This window comes from Lithobates pipiens, unplaced genomic scaffold, assembly GCF_037356315.1.
Source record: "Lithobates pipiens isolate NorthernLeopardFrog02 unplaced genomic scaffold, aLitPip1_a1.2 Scaffold_16, whole genome shotgun sequence".
In the NCBI taxonomy this organism is placed as follows: Eukaryota; Metazoa; Chordata; class Amphibia; order Anura; family Ranidae; genus Lithobates; species Lithobates pipiens.
Genome location: NW_027507748.1, coordinates 313,054,900 through 313,077,651, shown reverse-complemented (window position 1 = coordinate 313,077,651; position 22,752 = coordinate 313,054,900). Strand labels below are relative to the sequence as shown.

Genomic DNA, 22,752 nt, shown 5'->3' with positions numbered 1-22,752 from the left:
TCTCTACTCTGAAACACATGGAACACTAGGAATCTTCTTGGAAATCACCAAGAAGGACTTGGTGCTAGGAACACCTACTGCTAATCACAGTCAGTCAGTGAGGAGAGAGAGAGTGGGGCCAAACTGTGGCTTCGTGTGTGAATGGACAATCTGCTTCCTCTGAGGGGCACTTAGCAGGAGGGAGTGGACAGGAGCACCAGTGGGGGACCCAAGAAGAGGAGGATTGTGGCTGCTCTGTGGAAAACCACTGTACAGAGCAGGTAAATATGACCTGTTTGTTATTTTGAAAAATTGCCTATAATATAATTTTAAATAGAAAGAGAGAAGGCCTGGCTGGGCTTGTAACTAGCTGAACCAGCAGCAGGTAAATAATCTTGAAGTCTTGAACACAAGTCTTGTGGGATACCAGGTAACAAAAGACACTTTCAAGTTAAAGCTATGAAACTACATGTACCAGCATGTCTGCTCATCTGTGGGAATCAAGATTGCAAATATGTGACAGTATCAATGAAGTTTTCTTTTCTTTAAACCTGGAATGAAAACATCTCAACATCTCATCTGAACCCTTTTATCCTTATTAGGAAAAAAACAGAGTGAACTTACTATGGAATCTATCTTTGCACATCAGGGGGCAGCTCCCAACCTGAATGCTTTAAAATTTTGCAGACTCTTTGCCTTTTGTTATGATCAAACTGTTGTTGGCAGCATAGGAGTTATTAATATTTGTTGCCTCACAGGAAACTACAAAATGATAAACGCTTATAATAGGAACTGTACACTTATAAATGTTTTCATTGTTTAAACCAGGTATTAGTGTAGTTATTTGTTTGTCTTAACTTGTAATGATGGGCTCACATGTTGTGGCTGCAGTTTGTAGTCTCAAGACTGATCCATGTATTGCTGCAGCTAGTCTGTCCCTATGCACAGAGGGAAAAGGCCAACTTCCTGTTCTGGGTCACGCAGAATTCAATGAATGCTTTGCCATCTGTATTGCATCACAAATGTGGTAGTGATAATGTCATCAAACACATCATTTCTTATCTGCATGAGTGAGCTCACTGTGTGGCTGTGAGTGTTGTGCCTGCTTGTGCCTGAGTCACATATAATTACTGTGTAGAACTGAACTGAATAAACACTAGACTGAGAGACCAAATAATTGTGGGATATATAGTTTTTTTACAGGAAGTGTCAGGTCTCACACTTCAGATAGAGGTCATGCATTAACATGTGCAATGCCAAGTCACATGCCTCATGTTTCAACATAAACAAAAACTACTGATACAGCAATGAGAAGATCTGCTGTACTATAGGTTGTGCATGCAGGGCAGCACATGACACCAGGAAACTACATGTGCAATGCACATCTTATGTAGGTGAAAAATGCAAGGTGTGGGTAGGAATGTTTATCATGTCTTTACCTTTAAAGTCTTTATAAATAAAATACATTTTCTTTAGAATAAAAAATATATATAAAAGGAATTTTGCAGTTTGAAGCATTGCTTGAAATCTTGATTTATATTGTATATGATAAGATACTAACAAGCAGCTTTAGAATCAGTGTTTTATAGTCCTGAATTCCCCCGAGATGCAGAGATGCAACTAGGAACATGGCCACTGAAAAACATGTAGGCTTTTTAAACACACAAAAAAAATATTTTTACAGTAGCACACCCAGTTTAAAAAAAAAAAAAAAAAAACATTGTTAACTTTTATTGATATATATATTTAAAAAATAGTCCTAGAAACATTAAAATGCCCTGCATACAGGGCAGAGGAAGGTATACAACATGCAAATTGAAATGTTACATTGAGCAGCCATCAAGGAAAAGTATAATCCATAATAATTGGTGTTATCTCCAATTGTGATATATATATATAAGGTGTATTGATTGCTTATCGCTTCTTCAACATGTTTAGTGGGACAACTGTCTGCTTCTTCAGGAAGAAAGCAATAAACACATCTCTGTTGCAGATGTTGACCAATGTACTTAAAAACAGAAACGACTTGCACCAGGTGACAACAGTGAGAGGAATGGATCCCAGTATCTTTAATTTCCCACAATGCAGGAAAAAGTTGTCCTTCAAATGTCCGAGTGTGAGAACTATTGTCATTAAGGCTGAGTGCACACTACTGTCAGATGTAGCTCGCAGCATGGGTGCGATGCGTCCCGGTTTTGTGTTTTTAGGGATGAATCAGGGACTCATTTTTGCCTGAATTCAGCCCTGAAATAGAGGCAAAGACGCAGAGGACTCCTGTGCAAGTTGCCACGGAGATATGTGAACCAGCTCCATCATGCCCCGAAAGAAGTCCATTTGTTACAAAACCAGTTGGGCGGAAAAACACATACCTACCATCATGTTCCTGTATCTACTGCAGATTGTTGCAGTTTTTATCTTGCCTGTACTTCTTTGGGAATGTGCGAATGCAATTTTTAGCCCAATAAAACTTCTGTAAGAGGGTTTTACACTATGGGTGCTCCTTTTGTTTTCATTTGGTCCACTACTGGAATGTGAGAAGGAACCGCTTATGGGTTGCATACCATCACTGCTGCTCGCTGGACCTCCTCAATGGTGGATGTACCTGGGCTTATGTGACCTTCCGTAATTAGAGGGTCCTTCTTTTGCAGTAAGAGTACCTATGTGTCGGTGTCTCAAGATTTCCCTTTTTAAGTTCACTATTCTTAACACTTTATGAGGAGTTTCTTCCATTTGTTCTATAGCTATTTGACTTTGTGATCATAGCCTTTTGTGCATTTGGACGTCATAGAAACTCATTTAAACACCTTATGCACATTTTGAACATGCTTATGTTTATAATTTTTAGCGCAACTTATCTTTCTTTGTCATATTTTTGTTGTGTTTTTTATCTCACAATGTTTGTTGCTGCTTTCATATTTATTTTTAAAACACTCTGCAATTGCTTTGCAGTTTTTTTTTTTTGCACAATCTCCTGTCATGGGAATTGGATGCGGAGAAACTTGCATCCAATTTGCACTAGTGTGAACTTAGATTTTGTATGCATAAGGACTCATCTAGATCACCCATAATATGTAGGCATCTTTGCTGCTAAAGGGGGTAGCCAATATCCCAATCATCTGGTTTAGTAGCAGCCTGCTTGGATTATACTGCTTGATGACTGCACCAAGTAACATTCATATTTGCATGTTGTATAGATGTACCTTCATATGTCCTACATTATACATGTTGTATGTTTACTTTTTAAATATGTATCAATAAAAGTTAACTATTTAAAAAGAAATTGTGTGTGGATTCGTAAAAAGAAGAAGACATTTTTTTGTGTTAGGGTCCTGTTTTTTTATATTGTATTTAAGGCATGTTGTACCAATGAACCCCGTCAGAGGGCCCTACATCTTAGGTCCCTTCTTCTCAAATATTCTGTTGCACCATTCAACTTTAATTTAAATTAGATTAGATAAACAATTAAATGAATCTGCTATAATCAATGTGCTGGATTAATAGGACAACAGCATCATTAAAATGATTTCGGGGACTTAGGGGCTATATTAAAGAAAAGGACCTCAAAGGTCCAAGTTTTTTCAGAAATATTGCCTGTATCTCGAGCCATACCAGAAGAGAAGCAGCAGGACCTTAGGGAATTTAATCATCAGCCAGAAGGTTCTGGTACAAGTGTGATGATGTTAGTGAAGCTCCACCGCTTACTCAGAGGAAGTCCTTGCAGATGCAATGCATTAAGGGCAGAGCTTTGCTGACATCATCACGCTTGCGCCTGCACCTTCTGGCTGACTATCTGTGCAGATGTGGACAGCTCTCTCTAACATTGGCAGGATGAGTATTGTACTGTGTGGAATAGATGGATAAGATTAACTCTTTTTTATGCTGCTTGTCCTCTGTCTGATAAGTGTGCCATTTTAGCACTGTGGATGTGACCATTAAATAAAACAGAGAGCATTATTTTGGTTTGTTTGTTTTCTTACATGCCTGGCTTGTGTTGAGGAGGTACGTTACATTCATTTCATGTGGCATTGGCGTACCATTTATCTTACACATAAATTCAGAGTGATTTAACCCTTCTTCTTCTACTAAGTGCTGTTAGACCTCCTATATATCAAGGGGTCTTTGTTCAAGGTGAGCTTTCTGGCTGGCAAGAGGTGAAGAAGGGAGATACCTGCTGGTAGCAAGGTACACATATTGTTTGAAGACTGTCACTGTATGCTTTGATGTTGTGCCAGTTTGCTGGACTGTGGGACTGCACTTATGCTTTTTTGCACATTATTTATACATTTTTATATTTGAGTATTGTCTCATGTTTATTGATTGCTGTGTTTTTTCAAACAAAATTCACCTTCATATTTATTTATTGCTGAGTGTGTTTATATAGAGTATTTAGGTGCACACAGTTTTGGATTTATTCACATGGATTATTAAGAATTTTGGGATAGCGTTGCACTTGCAATTTGGAGTTTCATTTTATATTTTGTGAATGGTCTTGAGTTTCTAGTGGAGTACCCTAGGGCTCTGTCCTGGGACCAATTCTGTTTAACTTGTAAAGGCTGGCAAAAATTGTTCACTCACAGTGTTTCCTGATGATACAAAGCTAAGTAGGGTAATAACTTCACAACAGGAAATATAAACTTTACAAGAGGACCTCAATAAAACAGAGGGGTGAGTAGATATATGACAGATGAGGTTCAGTGTGGAAAAATGTAAAGTAATGCACTTGGGGGCTAAAAATATAATTCAAGTCACCTGCTAGAGGAGAACATCTGGGGGAATCGAGGATGGGAAAGGATATGATGGTCCTAGTAGATAACTGGCTCAGCAATAGCATGCAATGCCAAGCTGCAGCAAGCAAAGCTAGCTGCCTATTAGCTTGCATTAAAAAGGGTATTTAGTCCAAAAATTAACCACTTGCCTACAGGGCACTTTCATCCCCTTGAGGAGGCACTAATATGCTGCACTTATGGCACTGATAGGTGGCACTGATAGGTGGCACTGATAGGCGGCACTGGTGGGCACTGATAGGTGGCACTGATAGGTGGCACTGATAGGAAGCCCCGATTGACACTGATGGGTGGCACTGATGGGCGTTTATGGACAGTACAAACAGGCAATAAGAGGAGAGCCCTGACAAAAAAGCACCACATCCCAGAAACTATAAACAAAGCAAGAAAGGACACTGGGGTTTTGAGACCAAAACCCCGGGACTTTTAAGGTACTAAACTGTAAAGTTAATTAAAGTCACACAAGCAATATGCTCAAACTAAAAAAATGTTTTTTTAATTTACAAACAATAAAAACAATAATATTATCAACACAATGAATACAGTTCATAATTTCACTAGAATGGTGAAACCATAAAACAACTGATCATTCCATAATATACCACTCGAAGTGAGCATATTGCTTATGTGACCTTAATTAACTTTACAGTTTAGCACCTTAAAAGTCACGGGGTTTTGTCTCAAAACCCCAGTGTCCTTTCTTGCTTTGTTTATTGATGGACAGCAATGATGGGCATTGATGGGCAGCAATGATGGACATTGATGGGTAGCAATGATAGGTGGCACTGATAGCCAGGACTGACTGGCATCACTAATGGGCACTGATTGGTGGTATTTGTGGGTACTGATTGCTGGCATTGGTGGGCACTGATTGCTGGCACTGGTGGCCCTTTATTGTAATCAGGGCACTGATTATTAGTGCCCTCATTACATGTCTCTATGTCCCCTGCGAGGAGATGCCACTGATCGATTACCGGCATTTCCATGTTTACATGTGACCAACTGTGATTAGACAAAGCTGATCACATGGTTAAACCGGAGATCGGGGTTGTGTCGTGTCCTAGCAGCATGCAACGCGATTGCTGCACTGTGTCCATTCTGGGGTGGCGTCGTATGATGTCATCCCAGAACGAGAGCCACACTTCCCCTCCGTCATTTAGATGATTATCTTAGTATATGCAACTTGCAGGGATATGGGAAATGGTGGTGGCATACACATACAAACACACACAAACACACACAAACACACTGAACTGTATGGACTGGTGTCTTTATTCAACCTTACCAACTATGAATTGTAGCGCTTTGGGGCCTATTTACAGTAGGAAGCAGATACCATTAACTACTGGACAATGCAGTGGTTTAAACAGCATGGCCTGAAATGTATGTGACATTCATAAAATGCAGTCACTATGTAAAGCCGGTGGTGTCCTTTTGAAAAGAGAAGTATTTGATTGCCAGGTCAGGCAACTTTGGCATGTCACATGAGCCATCTTCTCCTCTGCCCTTTTTTGTCTCAATTCGTTGGAATGGTGCTGCTTTTGCCTGTTGAATTCTAAAGCAAGCAGAGCAGAATGCACATTTGTAAAGTGATGTCTGCAGGTACTTGTATGACTGTTAAAAATGAACCTTGTGGAGCCCAGCCTGAACATGGGGCCTTGACTTCTGCCCAAACTGAGATTAAGCCCCTCCTTTGTATGTGCAGCCCAGGCCTCTATTATTGAACTATCTCTTGCCTCCATTGCCTAATCAAGTGCATTTGAGACAGTGGTTGGGGCTTAGTACCAGGAAAAATAGGGCTACGTAGTGACTAAAGTTGAAGCTGTACACAGGGACCCATTGGAACACAAAGACAAGTGTGTGCTCTTTAGTACTTTTTTATCTTAACAATGTAGGTCAGGCCTGTGTATATTTTATAATTGCAGAGTTACATTATGGCAACCATATTTTCATATTTTATATACAGGCTCTGTGCCTTGCTTGGTATTTATGTCCAATTACATTACAATACTGAACCGTTTATTTCACTACAAGTCTACCAGACATACTGGGGTTTATTAACTTAAGCTAGAGAGGGCAAAATTAGTCACAATTCTGCAGCTTCTAAACTCGCCTTGCTAAATTAAGCTTTAGCAATAAAACCTGGAAGCTGATTGGTTTCTCTGCAGAATTGTGACTAAATTTGCCCTCTCTACCTTTAGTAAATAAACCCCACTCTGTCTAACCAAAAAAGCACTCCCAATGGTTCTGGTAGTTAGAGGCCATGTCCTTTAAGCTGCCTAGACTTTAGGGCACATGAAAAAGCTTTAGGGGAACATTTAGGACAGGGGTTGGCAACCCACGGACCACCACTGATAATTGTCTGGCCCATCAATGCCCCTGATTAATTCACAGGCACTCAGCCCATGGACAAGTTTGCCGCTGTCCTCTTCATTGGACAGTGGCAAGTGGCTGATATCAAAGGGATGGGTGGGGCGGGAACCACTGAAGTTAACTATTTACATTAAACAGCAGGTGATTGGTTTCCGGGCGATCCTAGCAAACAATCACCAGCTTGTTAATGTAAAAAGTTAACTTCAGCTATTCCCGCCCCCATCCAGCCTGTGATACCAGGCACTCTGCTCTACACCTGTGTAAGGTAGGAGAGTTCTACCTACACAGTGTGTGCTTTTGTGTCTGTGGGATGGCGGGCAAAGGACAGATGACACTATGGGGGCAGAGGACACTATGGGGGTAGAGGACAGAGGACACTATGGGGGCAGAGAACACTATGGGGGTAGAGGTCAGAAGACACTAGGGGCAGAGGACACTATGGGGGTAGAGGACAGAGGACACTAGTGGGGCAGAGGACACTATGGGGGAAGAGGGCAGAGGACACTATGGGGACAGAGGACACAATGGGGCAGAGGGCAGAGCACACCATGGGGACAGGGGACACTATGGGGCAGAAGACACTATGGGGACAGAGGTCAGAGGACAGGGACCCCTTCTCAGTTGGGAACAGGGACCCCATCTCTCATAGGGAAGGGGTCCCCATCTAACCTAGGGACGGGGTCCCCATTTTCCCTAGGGACATGAACCCCATCTCCGGACCATGCTGGCTGGCATGGTCTGGATAGGGGATGGGGCAGTAAAATTTGAATCCCCAGCCATATGCTCCCTCAGAGTGAACTGGCTTTGCATTAGTGAAGCACCTTAAAGTGAGGTAAACCTGTACTGTTATCATTACTATGTCAGGATTATTATTATTATCTTCATTTATTAGCAGGTGAATGCGGCCCTCCATGCATTCACATACATTGAATCTGGCTCTTAAGTGGAAAAAGGATTCTGACCCCTGATTTAGGACATTTCAGAGTAGCAAAAACCTAAATGTTTGAGCTCACAGAGCCCTCAATGCTAAATAAATGATCAGTCCACCCAAAGGTAATATTTTTGAGTTGAAGCCTGGTGGGATGAGTTAGCTCCTGACTTTCCTGACTTATTATATATCTCAAGTATTCAGGCAGCAAAATATATATATATATATATATATATATATATATATATATATATATCTGCTCCAATTTGTACACTTTGAAATGTCTCTAGAACAAAGAAAAAAATGCTGCTGCAGGTAATAAAATAGCAGCTTCAAAAAGCCTGCAGATATGGCCAAACAATTCTGGCTAGTGTTTTAGCTTATTGCTATGTTCCACCACCTCACATGTTGACTACTGACTACTCACTATGATGGTCTGCCTCACTGAGCAATAGAACTACACAGAGAGCAGGAATGGGTGGTGTCAAGTTTTAACACTATAATGAAGTGCTGGAGCTTTGCCTGTATGAACAATCCAGCATTCAGCCATATCTGGAGGCTTTTTGAGGCTTTTGCAGTCATGTGAAGGGCAGCTCCAGGTGTCTACGCTATACGTTTGGAGCAGTTTTCTTGTTTATGTTTTAGAGACAAAGTCAAGTAAGGAGAAAGGAGGCAAAGCCTGTGTAACCATAAACACCACTAACTTTTTGGGCATAATTTGGATATTTAGTTTAATGGAAACCCTTTTTTTCTAGCAAAATAAGCTTAATAAATTCAGTTGTAGAAAACACATTGCTTTGAAAACTTTTTAATAAATAGTCTCTTGTAAAAATTTTAAATATATCATGCAGTCCATATAATTTAAAATAATTTACAGGCTGAGGTAGGGGTGGGGAGAAGCTGGGGCAGCAGGAAATAGTTCAGAAGGTTCGAGTTTTCCTGCTGAGCACACAAACACAGGCTGTATCAATCCGTATGAACCTCCATGCTGCTTGCTTCGAATCCATGGTCAATGCTTTGACAAAGGTGTGTGTGGTGGTACAATAGGAGTTCCAATGTTTTGAGTCAATCCCACGACATCCACCTGACACTGGCTTTGGATCGCTACACTTGGTCTCAAAAAAGTACTGTTTGAAAACGTTATTGTTTATATTAACTTCTCCCAGCACACTTACTTCCTTGCCCTTAATGTCAATGGCTGTGGTTTTATTCCCGACCCACATACTGACACTGTCACACACAGAGTATTCCCCGCGGTGAAGGACCGGATGCACTGTTCTTTTAGCCCGGATAGTCTTATTGAGGGACTCCTCATCATCTAAATATTCCAAGTTCCGGAGGTCCTCTGATAATGGTGGAGGTTGGGTGCTGAACAAAACTCTTGGAGAGCGAAACTTCCTTTTCCTGAAAAGCTTAGGATCAACTGTGATGTTGTGAAACATAGAAGGTTCATGAGTCTCTAATTTCCCATGATGCCGGTGAAGTGACTTAGTTCGATGTGTGTGGTGGTGTTGAATACGATGTCTTGTTGATGCTCCCCCTGGGGCATGGTCTTTGGTCTTTGGTGCAGCCTGTATGCCGATCAAAAATGCTATAATCAGAGTGTAGTACAACATGGACATTACTCTCTCCACCTAGGGAAAAAAAAACAATAAAATATTTAATAACTATATCTAATAGGCAAATTTTCATAAAACTTCAGCAATAACAGTATTAAAACATCTTAATCATTTAAAATAAGCAGTATAATCTTTGCATTTACATTGGCATACCACACAATTCAAATATTCTGAAATAAAGTACTTCAATCTTCAGTTATGGATCTCACTTTCGAAATCAACAACACTTTCTTTACACAATCTATCACTGTCTATTGTGGTGCTTAACAGAGATTCTATCATTAATGTTTGTTGCATTAAGATAGTCATGAATGGGCTTCCATCGCACCGCAGCAGACCAAAAAAAACACAACTTTTTTATTTTTGTTTTGGAATGCCATGCTACAATGCACAGCATGGCAGATTCACCAAGAGTAAACACTTTTGGGCTGTTGCTGTCAGGTAGACTCATCAGTCTGCTTTTGATAACTATCATGTATACTATGGTATGAAGATGGATGAAAGGACAGGTGCTGAGGCAACACTCATGAGAGGTATATAGGACATATGTTACTGCTGTTTGTATATTTCCTATATGGATTATTTGTGGGCTGCAATTTGGCTTGTGATTTGACATGTCAAATCACTCTGATGTGTATGGGGCATAATGTGACAGTGGGTGGGGAATCTTCACCCCCACCTGTTGTCACAATGTAAAAAGAGCATAGCCTACATGGCCAAGGCATTCATTCACAGTTTCCTGAGAATGAATGAACTACAACTAACATCAGCCACTGTAGCTGACAGTTTGTAGTTCTGAATGAACTGCGAGGGTGCTGATGGGTGCTCATTCATAACAAGTGCAGCTTTCAAACAGACAACCTAGTATGGAGGTACAGGCGGAAAGCTACAGGGCTTGTCTGCAGAAGCCTGACATTGCACCCCTGATCCACTGATCACGTTCCAGGTTCCTGTAGGAAAAAATAATACATGCACTTTTTTTTCCTGCAAAAATATGTGCATTTATTATTTTTTGGAAAACACGAACATATCCTTTAAAAGGAGCTTGACAGGATGGAAATATGGGAACTGCTGTTGCTGAAGCAATTACAGGGCAGAGGTCATCTTAATAACTCTCACAATAAAGTAATTTTTTGGGTTTGCTAATGTCTTAAAAATGGTGCCAAGCCAGCACAACCCTTCAGGATGAATATACTGTATGTGAGCAACTGTTTCTGAGATAACTACAGGGTCACAGGTCACATGATGTCTGACAGTTGCCATCCTGTTAACTGCCTGACCTTACACACAGTCTTCATCTTGAATGGTGTGTGAGGTTAATCAGTTAACAAGCAACAATTGTCAACTTTAGGTGACTTCTGACCCTTCAACACTCAAGATAAATGGGTCTGGCTTACATAAAACAAGTAAAACTAAAGAAGGGGGAAGTATTCAGTTTTCATTCAAGTAAGCATGCACAATTACGGTATTCATATTTAGACTGAATATTCGCATTTCTGTATAGATCTAATCCAATGATTGGTTCTCTTTAACACCGTTGGATGCTAACTTGCCACTCCTTTCACCTGCTAAAACCCTAGAAAGTGCCCAGTACAGGTATGAGGAAGTATGGGTCCTTCTCTTTTCCACATATGATGCAGGGCTCAGCACATAGTGATCAAACGCCAGATACAAGCATTGTCATGTGAGGGTCAGGGGACATTCAGCCCTAGGTAAGCTTTGACACAAGCTGACACAGATCTTTCTATCCAAAGTTCTGATAGGTGAACAGGGCTGTAGGGGAGTGCAGGAAAGACAAGGTGTTAGTGGACGGGGGAATGGTGAGTTATCAAGATAACTTGTCCTGAATGTGCAAAGTGACAGATTCACTTTAATACAGAATACTTCAAACTAATTCTATACTTTTTTACTTATTCCTTGGCCTTCTAAGAAATCACCCTGTAGATCAGATCTTTGCAGACTTCAGTGGCTGCATGCTTCTGGGTCAATAACAGGTAGTAAAATTTTCATCAAGGTGACCGCCTTGAAGCTTGCACCTTTAGGATTAGTTTACACTAGCAGAAGACAGAGGATTTCAACTATGGCAGCCAGCATCAGCACAAGGGACACTGGATTAAATTGAAGTACCATTGCTGATTTCTTTTAAGTTTTACCTAAACTTAGCATTGAATATGCTTACAACCTCTACAGTTGATCAGAACATAATACTTTTAAGAGCTTGTTTCCAAGCTTTACTAGATTACACTAAAGAAAAGGGCTATTTAGCACAGATGTAAAGTCATCAGCTATAGGGTTAAACCTAGGTAAGTTGGCAGTTATTTTATATAGGTCAAATATGTGCATATGTTTGCACATGTGTGTGTGTGTGTGTACGCAAGGACTGAGTCTGAGTAAGAAAAGCAAGATTGCTGCAGAGAGCCATACAGGTGATTGGTTCCAGTAATTGCTTCCCTGCTGCACTGATCCCCCTCCCTGCCCACATTTGATTCACCATGCTGCCTGGGTCCCCTTGCTGACCTGGGCCCCATTGAGGAGGACTGATGGTACCCCCTTATCTATGGTCCTGGCTACAGTTCAAGGAGTTTGCTGTTAGAAGGAGAGAGCAGAGAGGCAGAGAGAGGAGTTGATCAGTTTTCTGCTTCTCCTTCCATTGTTTAATTACAGAGTGGGGGTGAGAAGGAGACCTGTGTAACTGATTGTAGCAGAAAAAAGTCAAATTCCTGGTAGAAATGCCGAGTCATTTGAAAGAGACTAATGTACAGAAATACAAATTCTTTGGCAGGTAAAACGGCTCTCTTATGTATAGTATGTATTTCAGCAGTAGCTCATCTTTTAGTGTATCATAATTCTCTCCTAAAAAAGTCATTTTATTTCTACAAGTATAATGCACATACTGTATTTATGTCATACAAGGTGCTATGAACTAAGGATCCAATTCAAATGATTTAAACTGAAGTTTAGCCTTAATTATCATAAGGACTTCATCAGAATATAAAAATAGAAAACCTGTTGCAGACTTCTAAGAAAAACTTGCATCAGTATATGGTTTTAGAAATTAAAACAACCACACACTGTGAAAGTGACATGTAATTATGTTGCCAATTTGTGTTAATGACAGGAACTGGGATAAATGGAAAGAATGTCCGCAATAAGTCTGAGTCACTTGCGTTAGGGATACAAATAACAATACACCATATGGGCTATAAATTCAAAGTATATAGTCACAGAAACTAAGATGTAGGCAAAGTATCCCATCACATCTATCATTCAGTAGGTAATGGAATTAACGTCTCTTTCTTTAAATCTGTAATCCTATACATAGGGTTGCTGCATTGCCATAACTTCTCTGTCAAAAAAGAAAAAAACGATTACAGACCCTGGAAAGGACACTTATGCATATTCATCTTACGGGGGGAATGATTATGTTTATTGCCACCTACATAACCCAGGGTAATATATATCAGATGGTTTAATAGGTGTGTTTGTATTTTCTCCCTGTTAAAGCTAATAAGTGACCTGTTTGTCATGAGGAAACTATTATTGAGGCCAGACAATCCTAGCATGGCTACTTTTATAAGGAACATCAAACGCATTCTGTAATTTTTCCATTCTCAGAAATATCTAGAATATTCTAGTCTGTAATGTAGACCAGGTCTCACAGCAAGATATCTTCAGAAAATGAAAATCTTGTTTTTTCTTTGGCATTTTTCATTTGTATACACTATAAGGCAAATTCAGTTAAAGTGATTGATTGTAAACCTTTTTTTTTAAGTTCGTATTGCACAGTGTGTCCCTGAACCATATCTTCTGCGGTTGTGGCTCGTCCTCGCATTGATAAACCCCCTGCGAGAAGCGTTCTCTCTGGGGGAGTCACCTTTCGGGTGTGCTCCCAAGCCCAGCATTTGCTTGCATAGACACCGAATGCTGGACTTGTCTAGCCCTCCCCCCTCCCCGGCGCCTGCGTCATTGGATTTCATTGACAGCAGCGTGAGCCAATGGCTGCAATGCCATCGCTCTATACAATCAAGAGCCGAGAACCCCGGGGCAGAGAAGGTGAGCGTGATTCCGCCGAGGGAACGAATGGGCTCTGGTGAATAAAACGAGGGGCTCTGAGGGCCGGTCAGTGTCAGAAGTTTTTTCACCTTAATGCTTAGGATGCATTAAGGTGAAAAAACACAAGGGTTTACAACCTCTTTAAGTCTCACATGTGCACTGTGCTGTTGCCATCATGCACTGTGCTAAAAAAAGTGCAATGTTAAAAAAATGTACACATGAATTCATTACCCATGCCTTGTGCCTGTGGTTTTTGTCTTGGCTGTTGGCCTATTCCCTATGGACTAGCTGCTTTGTATGAAAAGCAAATCAACACACATGACTACACAAAAATGTAGTAATTAGGGATGAGCTGAACACTAACACTCTGGTGTAAACCTAGTGCGGTTTACACCAGAACTTGAGAACGGACAAAAAATGTGTGCAAACATGCGAACGCCGTTAAAGTCTATAGGACATGAACATGAAAAATTAAAAGTGACAATTTTTAAAAGGCTTGTATGCAAGTTATTGCCATAAAAAGTGCTTGGGGACCTGGGTACTGCCCCAGGGATCACGTACCAATGCAAAACATTTTTTTTTTAAAACGCCCGTTTTTTAGGAGCAGTGATTTTAAGAATGCTTAAAGTGAAACAATAAAAATTCCTTTATTCCTTTAAATATTGTGCCTGGGGGTCCCCTTAGTCTGCCTGTAAAGTAGCGCACGTTTAGAAAAGTGCTGCAGCAAAATGACATTTCTAAAGGAAAAAAATGTAATTTAAAATTGCTCATGGCTGTAATGTATTGCCAGATCCCAGCAATATACATAAAAAATAATTTTAAAAAAACTGTGTGGGTTTCACCCCCAGTCCATACCAGGTCCTTCGGGTCTGGTATGGATATTAAGGTGAACTTCTCCTCTCAAAGGGGCTGGCATGGACAGGGGCAACCCATGCCGTTTTTTTTCTTAATTCTGGCAAAGGGCTCCCCTTAACCACTTCAGTACACTATATTATATATTGTTCACTGTACTATATAACCTGCACTGTATTATATACTGTATACTACACTCAGTGCACTATATACTCTGAATTGCAGTATATATACTATATGAACTGGACTGTATGCTCTGAACTGCAGTATATATACTATACGGACTGCACTATATAAACTGCTGAAAAATTGAGCCTTAGGTGTTGGTGGTGCCAGAACACTGTAAGCCCTCACAGTTACTCTTGTTGGATTCAGGAATTTTGAATATTATTCATGTTGTTAAATATTATTTCAGAGGCTACTTGACCTCTTTTAGTGGCCTGTGAGCTTCTGCCTCTCCTTGGAGGCCTTCCGGACATGATGGGTATTTTTTTTATTTTTTTTTAACACTGCACTACACTGCATTATATACTGTGTACACCACCTGAAGAGTATTTGAAACTATAAAAAATACATCTAAATATATATATATATATATATATATATATATATGTTAGTCTGACTGCGTATATATATATATATATATATATATAATCAAATACTCTGCCTGTACTGACTAAATATATATATTTACATACACACACTAGTCTGAATGTATATATATGTATCAAATACACTGCCACTAACTAACTAGCCTGCCCAATCTAGTTCAATCTCTCTACCTCCGTTCACTATAACACACTATACAGGTTCTGTGTGAGTAGCCTTACATAGTGTGGGGCGTGGACTTAGTCCCCCTGAGCCATGATTGGCCAAAGGCACCCTGCCTTTGGCCAATTATGGCTCTCGCTGAGGAGCTTGCTGTGAGTGGCCAAAGCATTCATGTGAGGTGTATGCTTTGGCCAATCATCATACAGCAATACACTGCTGTCTTGAAGTGCATTATGGGGCACTTGAATTTGCTGCGAATGCCCCCTAAAATTTGCTGTTCGGCGAATAGGCGAATGCCCGGTGCTCATGTCGAACTTACGTTCAACTCGAACTCGAAGCTCATCCCTAGTAGTAAACAGATATAAAAGGAAAGTAAAGTATATTTCCAGTGAACATATTTTTTTTAATGTATTTTGAGTTATTATTTCAGTGTTTATGTTAACCACTCAATGACAACTCATATACATGTATGTCATTTGACTTTAAGTGGTTATACCGAGATGACACCTGCAGCTACAATTGTGTGTTTTTTTTTACAGCCAGCATTTGGCTTTTATGTTAAAGCCATCCTAGCAGCTAATTAACCGCTGGATGGCTTTTACAGGTTGTGGGGTGGGACGGGCCACCCCCCCGCCCAGAAGCACCTCTCTCCAGACTCCACTGTCCCATCGGTGAGCCCTGAATGAAAGCTGATGGATCTGCTGGCCTGCCACAGAGCTTGTCGAGGACCAGAAGGTCCCCGATGAGCTCTAATATATACAGTGGTGTGAAAAAGTGTTTGCCCCCTTCCTCATTTCCTGTTCCTTTGCATGTTTGTCACACTTAAGTGTTTCGGAACATCAAACCAATTTAAACAATAGTCAAGGACAACACAAGTAAACACAAAATGCAATTTGTAAATGAAGGTGTTTATTATTAAAGGTGAAAAAAAATCCAAACCATCATGGCCCTGTGTGAAAAAGTGATTGCCCCCTAAACCTAATAACTGGTTGGGCCACCCTTAGCAGCAACAACTGCAACCAAGCGTTTGCGATAACGTGCAATGAGGCTTTTACAGCGTCCTGGAGGAATTTTGGCCCACTCATCTTTGCAGAATTGTCCTAATTCAGTTACATTAGAGGGTTTTCGAGCATGAACGGCCTTTTTAAGGTCATACCACAACATCTCAATAGGATTCAGGTCAGGACTTTGGCTAGGCCACTCCAAAGTCTTCATTTTGTTTTTCTTCAGCCATTCGGTGGTGGACTTGCTGGTGTGTTTAGGATCATTGTCCTGCTGCAGAACCCAAGTTCGTTTCAGCTTGAGTACACGAACAGATGGTTGGACATTCTCCTTCAGGATCTCTTGGTAGACAGCAGAATTCATAGTTCCTTTTATCACGGCAAGTCTTCCAGGTCCTGAAGCAGCAAAACAGCCCCAGACCATCACACTACCACCACCATATTTTACTGTTGGTATAATGTTCTTTTTATGAAATGCAGTGTTCCTTCTACGCCAGATATACTTGGACACACACCTTCCAAAGAGTTCCACTTTTGTCTCATCGGTCCACAGAATGTTGTCCCAAAAGTCTTGGGGATCATCAAGATGTGTTGTGGAGAATTTGAGATGAGCTTTGATGTTCTTTTTGCTCAGCAGTGGTTTTCTCCTTGGAACTCTGCCATGCAGGCCATTTTTGCCCAGTCTTTTCCTGATGGTGGAGGCATGAACGCTGACCTTAACTGAGGCAAGTGAGGCCTGCAGTTCCTTGGACGTTGTTGTGGGGTCTTTTGGTGACCTCTTGGATGAGTCGTCGCTGCGCTCTTGGGGTAATTTTGGGCGGCCGGCCACTCCTGGGAAGGTTCACCACTGTTCCATGTCTTCGCCATTTGTGGATAATGGCTCTCACTGTGGTTGGCTGGATTCCCAAAGCTTTGGAAATGGCTTTATAACCCTTTCCAGACTGATAGATCTCAATTACTTTCTTTCTCAATTGTTCCTGAATTTCTTTGGGTCTCGGCATGATGTGTAGCTTTTAAGGATCTTCTGGTGGACCTTACTATGTCAAGCAGCTCCTATTTAAGTGATGCCTTGATTGTGAACAGGTGTGGCAATAATCAGGCCTGGGTGTGGCTAGAGAAATTGAACTCAGGTGTGGACAACCACAGTTATAGTATGTTTTAACAAGGGGGGCAATCACTTTTTCACACAGGGCCATGATGGTTTGGATTTTTTTTCACCTTTAATAATAAACACCTTCATTTACAAATTGCATTTTGTGTTTACTTGTGTTGTCCTTGACTATTGTTTAAATTGGTTTGATGTTCCGAAACACTTAAATGTGACAAACATGCAAAGGAACAGGAAATGAGGAAGGGGGCAAACACTTTTTCACACCACTGTAGGAAACTGGAAGCGACAAGCTTTAAATAAAAGTGATATAAAAAAACAAATTAAAGACAGGGGGGTTTATTTACTAAAGGCAAATTCACTACTAGTACCAGCAAAGTTCAGTCACTGTAGATCTGAGGGAGACATGCAAGAAAAATAAAAAACAGCATTTCTGTTTGTACACGATTAGATGATAGAATGCAGCAGAGCTTCCCCTCATTTCAGATCTTCCCCTCAGATCTACAGCGACTGCACTTCAAGTGCAATTGTAGTGCAAACTGGATTTGCCTTTAGTAAATCAACCCCACAGTGTAAAAAATAAAAATAAAATAAATAATAATAAAAACATTTTTAAACACCCCCATCTCCCCCATGCTTGCGCACAAAAGCAAATGCATGCATTGGTCCAACACTCATATGTAAACAGCGATTGCACCACTCATGTGAGGTATTACTGCTAACATCAGAGCGAGAGCAATAATTCTAGCACCAGACCTCCTCTAACTCTAAACTGGTAACCTGTAAAGGTTTTTAAAACGTTACCTATGGTGATCTGGTTTGCCGCCATTTCACAAGCGTGCACAATTTTAAAGAGTGACAGAGTGACATGCTGGGTATTTATTTACTCTGTGTAACACCATCTTTTAGATTTTACCAAAAAATTGGGTATTATGTTGTGTTTGTGTGCATGTAAAATAATTAAAGTGGATTTCTTCCAAAAATTTGCATTCAAAATACCGCTGCACAAATACCGTGTGACATTTAAAAATGCAAAACCAACCATTTTAGCCTTTAGGGCCTCTGCTTAAAATATATATACATATAATGTTTGGGGGTTATAAGTAATTTTCTAGCAAGAAAATAAGTGTCAGAAAAGGCCTGGTCTTTAGTGATTTATGTGATGGTCACATTTTTACATGCTTGCTCTGCCATATTTTCATTATTGCATTAAATATAGACATTTATCAATTAAACACAGGATGGAGCCTTTTGTAAGCAGACACCCTCAGTCTGCCTGAGGCTAGACACAGATGTAAATCAGCCTCCAAAAAGATGGTGCTGTTTCCAAGAGTTCACTGCTAGATGCAAGTGGTAAATGTGACAAACCAAGTATGCATTATATGTTATATTAAAAAAAATAAAAATAAATAGCTTGAGTCAGCCTCCGGAAGAAAGTAATGTTTCCTAGAGTCTGCCAACTTCTGGCTACAAGTGTCAAATATGAAATAACCATATGCAATATTAGATTTTCTAATAAATTATAAATAGTTTATTTGGAACAGTTTGGCCTGAAAAAAATTATTTAAACTTCACTAAAAGCCAGAGATTAGCTTTAGTTCAGCCTCCAGAAAGACTGTTTTATTCCCTAGAGCTTGTTATCTGATGGCTGTGAGTACCCTATGAAATTAAAGCGTAAGAAAAAAACATTTCCCTATGGGTGATCTATGTACATTATAATGATTTTAACAAACGTTGCAGGTTCCTACCTTTTGTTATTCTGAAGAAATCACTGTGTGTTTCTCTGTGCCCATGTACTCAGTGAGTCTAATGGGAGTGGTTGTATAATTATCAATCAGCAAGTGCACCTGTAGGGCCCTAATGAGGACAATTGCAGGGCTTACATCCCTTTAGAAGTGTTTCTATTGGGAGTACCTCACCAAAAATGTCATTTTTGTTGCAGGGACTGTCTGAAATTTGACTTGAACCTTAGTACAGACTTCTGGGAAAATCAGTGACCCAATCACACAAGCAGGAACGTATGTTTCTGGGGGATGCTCAGTACACATTCTGTGTACAGAACACCTCCATGTAGCCATATTGCATTGCATTTTCAGAAAATTGCAGCAGCTACAGATTGAAAAGGAAAGGTATTTTTTAATAACATTCAATTACAATATAACCTGTGTCACGATTGTATACTTTATATTATTTTTTTTTAATTTGCTATTTTTTTTTCCTAATGAAAGTGGAGTTACCCTTTAAGGATAAAAAATATAAAAATAGACCTTACAATTAAAAAACGAATCACATTTCAAATTGTGCTTGTAGTCCTCAGCAAAACAAAATAAAAGTATACACAAAAACTATATTTCCCTTCTACTTACAGTACTTATGTCATGCAATGCAAACTGACATTTCCCAATGAATTTCTAAAATGAATATGATACAAATTGTTCCAAATTGCTCCAAAGAAAAAGGTGATCTGTAAGCAACTTAAAACTGCTCTTAACAGATCACAAACAGATAATATTATGCTCAGAGATCCATTGATCCCTGATATACACAGAAGTCCATGTGTGTCAATGACTGAGCCCATATCATGTTATCCTTACTGCAAATAAAAATAAATAAATAAAGGGGGGGGGGGGGGGGGGGGCTACAGAAAGAGTAGTGCTTTTAATGGAGTCTTGTCATTTGCACACAATTAAAGTAATAACAAGATTGTTACTAAAATTAAGCAAAATTATGCAGTCCACTTATCAACAATTTTGCTTAATTTTAGTAACAAATAGTCTTGTTATTACTTTCTCCAACATAAAATTCAATGTTCAAATTTTATACAATTTATATTATATATATATATATATATATATATATATAAAATCTTGAAAGACATCACCAGGCATTGGCCCAATATAGGGTTTCCCGCATAACAGAAAAAGCCACAATTTTATGATCTTTCATTGACTTATCACAAAGACTATATAATAAAATAACAGGGTGTTTATGTGTTTTGAATAAGTCCACTTTAGAATGTGAAATACATGAGAAGGATTTAAAAATCATTGCTGTAAATTAGTTATATATTCACTGTCAGAAAATACTGCTTTCAGGTCATTGTGTACCATATGACGTACCTTTGGGTGTACAGAATGGAAAGCTGCTCTGTCCCAGAGGCCTTTATTGCGTCCAAACGCTGTGCTGAGTTGAGGCCCAGCATACCATCTGTACAAGGGACAGTCTTAGTGATGTAGTGGAGTTTTTCTGTTGAGAGGAAACAAAAAAAAAATGACAGTGAATACCTAACAAAATATTATTGCCATTCAGCCTTATATAGAAATCATCAAGTGAAATTAGGTATAATCATTAGTCATTTCCATACTGACTGGCAAATTTAACAATTATGTACAGAATTACAGGACTTTTCTCTGTTTAGTCACACAAACCTGATGATTCACTGATGATTAGTCTAGCCATTTCAATAAATTACAGCAATGTGGCATGTTACAACCAGTCAAACAAGAGAATCTGACATTTATTCTGGCGAAGGCCAATTTATATTCCATTCAGATGCAGAAAGGAGTTGTATATAAGTGATCTGGGTGGCTGTAAAGCTGCCTGCTCACTTCCACAGCCCGCCGGAGGTACTGGTTCCACACACTCAACTGCCCAACATAGCTGGTATTGGCAGGTGGAACTAAAAGAGATTAGCGAACATCCATTCACTGGTTTCCCCTCTGGTGAATGAACATAGAATTGATGTGTATTATTTCACTCTCAGCTGTCACTTTCCCCAGCTGTGGCCAGGTAAGAAGCTAATGGAGCACAATCTGTTTGTGTGTGCTAAAATAAACTTTAGTGTATTTTATTTATTTTTTTGAACATTTGCATGTCATGAACATGTGCACTATCATAAAATTAGAACAAAGCAAAAACAATGAAACAAAGACCTTTGTTTCAGAAAATACATACTGTTTGTATATACTGGCAAATCTATCTATCTATCTATCTATCTATCTATCTATCTATCTATCTATCTATCTATCTATCTATCTATCTATCTATCTATCTATCTATATATTTTTATATTTAGTGTTGGATAGAGTGAAGCTAAATTGCAAGGAATTAGAGATTCAACATCCCTATTTGTTATACTATTTGGTGAAAGTGATACACATTTTGGGTTCTTCCTTGCACAGTAATAGAGGGGACATTTTCTTAGGGTGACACTAGTTCTGGTGACAAACTAGGTATCCCCCCACTTTGGATTTTGGCTAAGGGACAGGAACTGAAGGGAAATCTCCCCAGTGGAACACAGATGGCAAAAAACCCTGACATCTAAAGTTCTACTTTAACAATGTTTTTTTTTATTATTAAAAAAACTGCATTTTAGTCAAGTAGTTTGGTATTTAGAATGATAAAAACCTATGCCATTATTGGCATAGATTTTTGGTGATCTTATGGTAAAGAATTACTACTATGCCCTGTACACACGATCAGACTTTCCGACAACAAAACCATGGAATTTTGTTTGAAGGTTATTGGCTCCAACTTGTCTTGCATACACACGGTCACACAAATGTTGGCCACACCGCGTTCTCATGAGATGTACGACGAGCCGAAAAAAGTGATGTTCAATAGCCAGTGCGGCTCCTTCTGCTTGATTCTGAGCATGCGTGAACTTTTGCGCATCGGATCAGAAACTCCGACAACAAAGTTTTGTTGGCGGCAAATTTGAGAACCTGCTAGCCAACATTTGTTGGCGGAAAGTCCACCAACAGATGTTCGGTGGAGCATACACTTGGTCGGACTTTCAGCCAACAAGCTCACATCCAACATTTGTTGTCGGAAAATCCGATCATGTGTACAGGGCATAACACTTCAGAAATTTCCCATTACTGATTTAACATGAACTCCTCTATCTACAGGGGGACATGTTTGGAAAAATGCCTCATGCCATTGCATGTCTTGCAAGGAAAAAACAGAAGAATTTTAAAACCAACATTTCTGACAAAAGACATATGTGACAGCAACAATATATATATATATATATATATATATAAGCCCCAGTAATGGCATATTATTACAGATTTAATCTTGGGATTAATCATGCCCTCCAATAAATCTTCATCCTTTGTCTGACACACAACTCGTCTTTGCTACATTCTCTCTATTTTTCTGCAAGATAGTATGACATCTATGTGTCATTCCTGTATTAGATATAAACACCTGTTTTGCGTTTGGGTGGAACTAGAAGGAAAATGAATACAGCAAGTGTTGCCAGACAGCTTGTAGAATAAAC

General features: G+C 39.7%; 1 protein-coding gene across 3 annotated transcripts in view; it reads right to left on the bottom strand.

Moving 5' to 3' along the window:
- Window positions 1–8,856: 8,856 nt before the first annotated feature.
- NGF (nerve growth factor) overlaps window positions 8,857–22,752 on the bottom strand; it is a 152,259-nt gene continuing 138,363 nt past the window's right edge. For all 3 annotated transcript variants that reach the window (XM_077481629.1, XM_077481630.1, XM_077481631.1), the window contains 2 exons: window positions 20,588–20,714; window positions 8,857–9,698 (listed from right to left, as the gene is read on the bottom strand). In XM_077481629.1, coding sequence (XP_077337755.1) covers window positions 8,985–9,686 — 702 coding nt within the window. In that variant the 5' untranslated portion in view covers window positions 9,687–9,698; window positions 20,588–20,714 and the 3' untranslated portion in view covers window positions 8,857–8,984. The remainder of the gene's footprint in view (window positions 9,699–20,587; window positions 20,715–22,752) is intronic.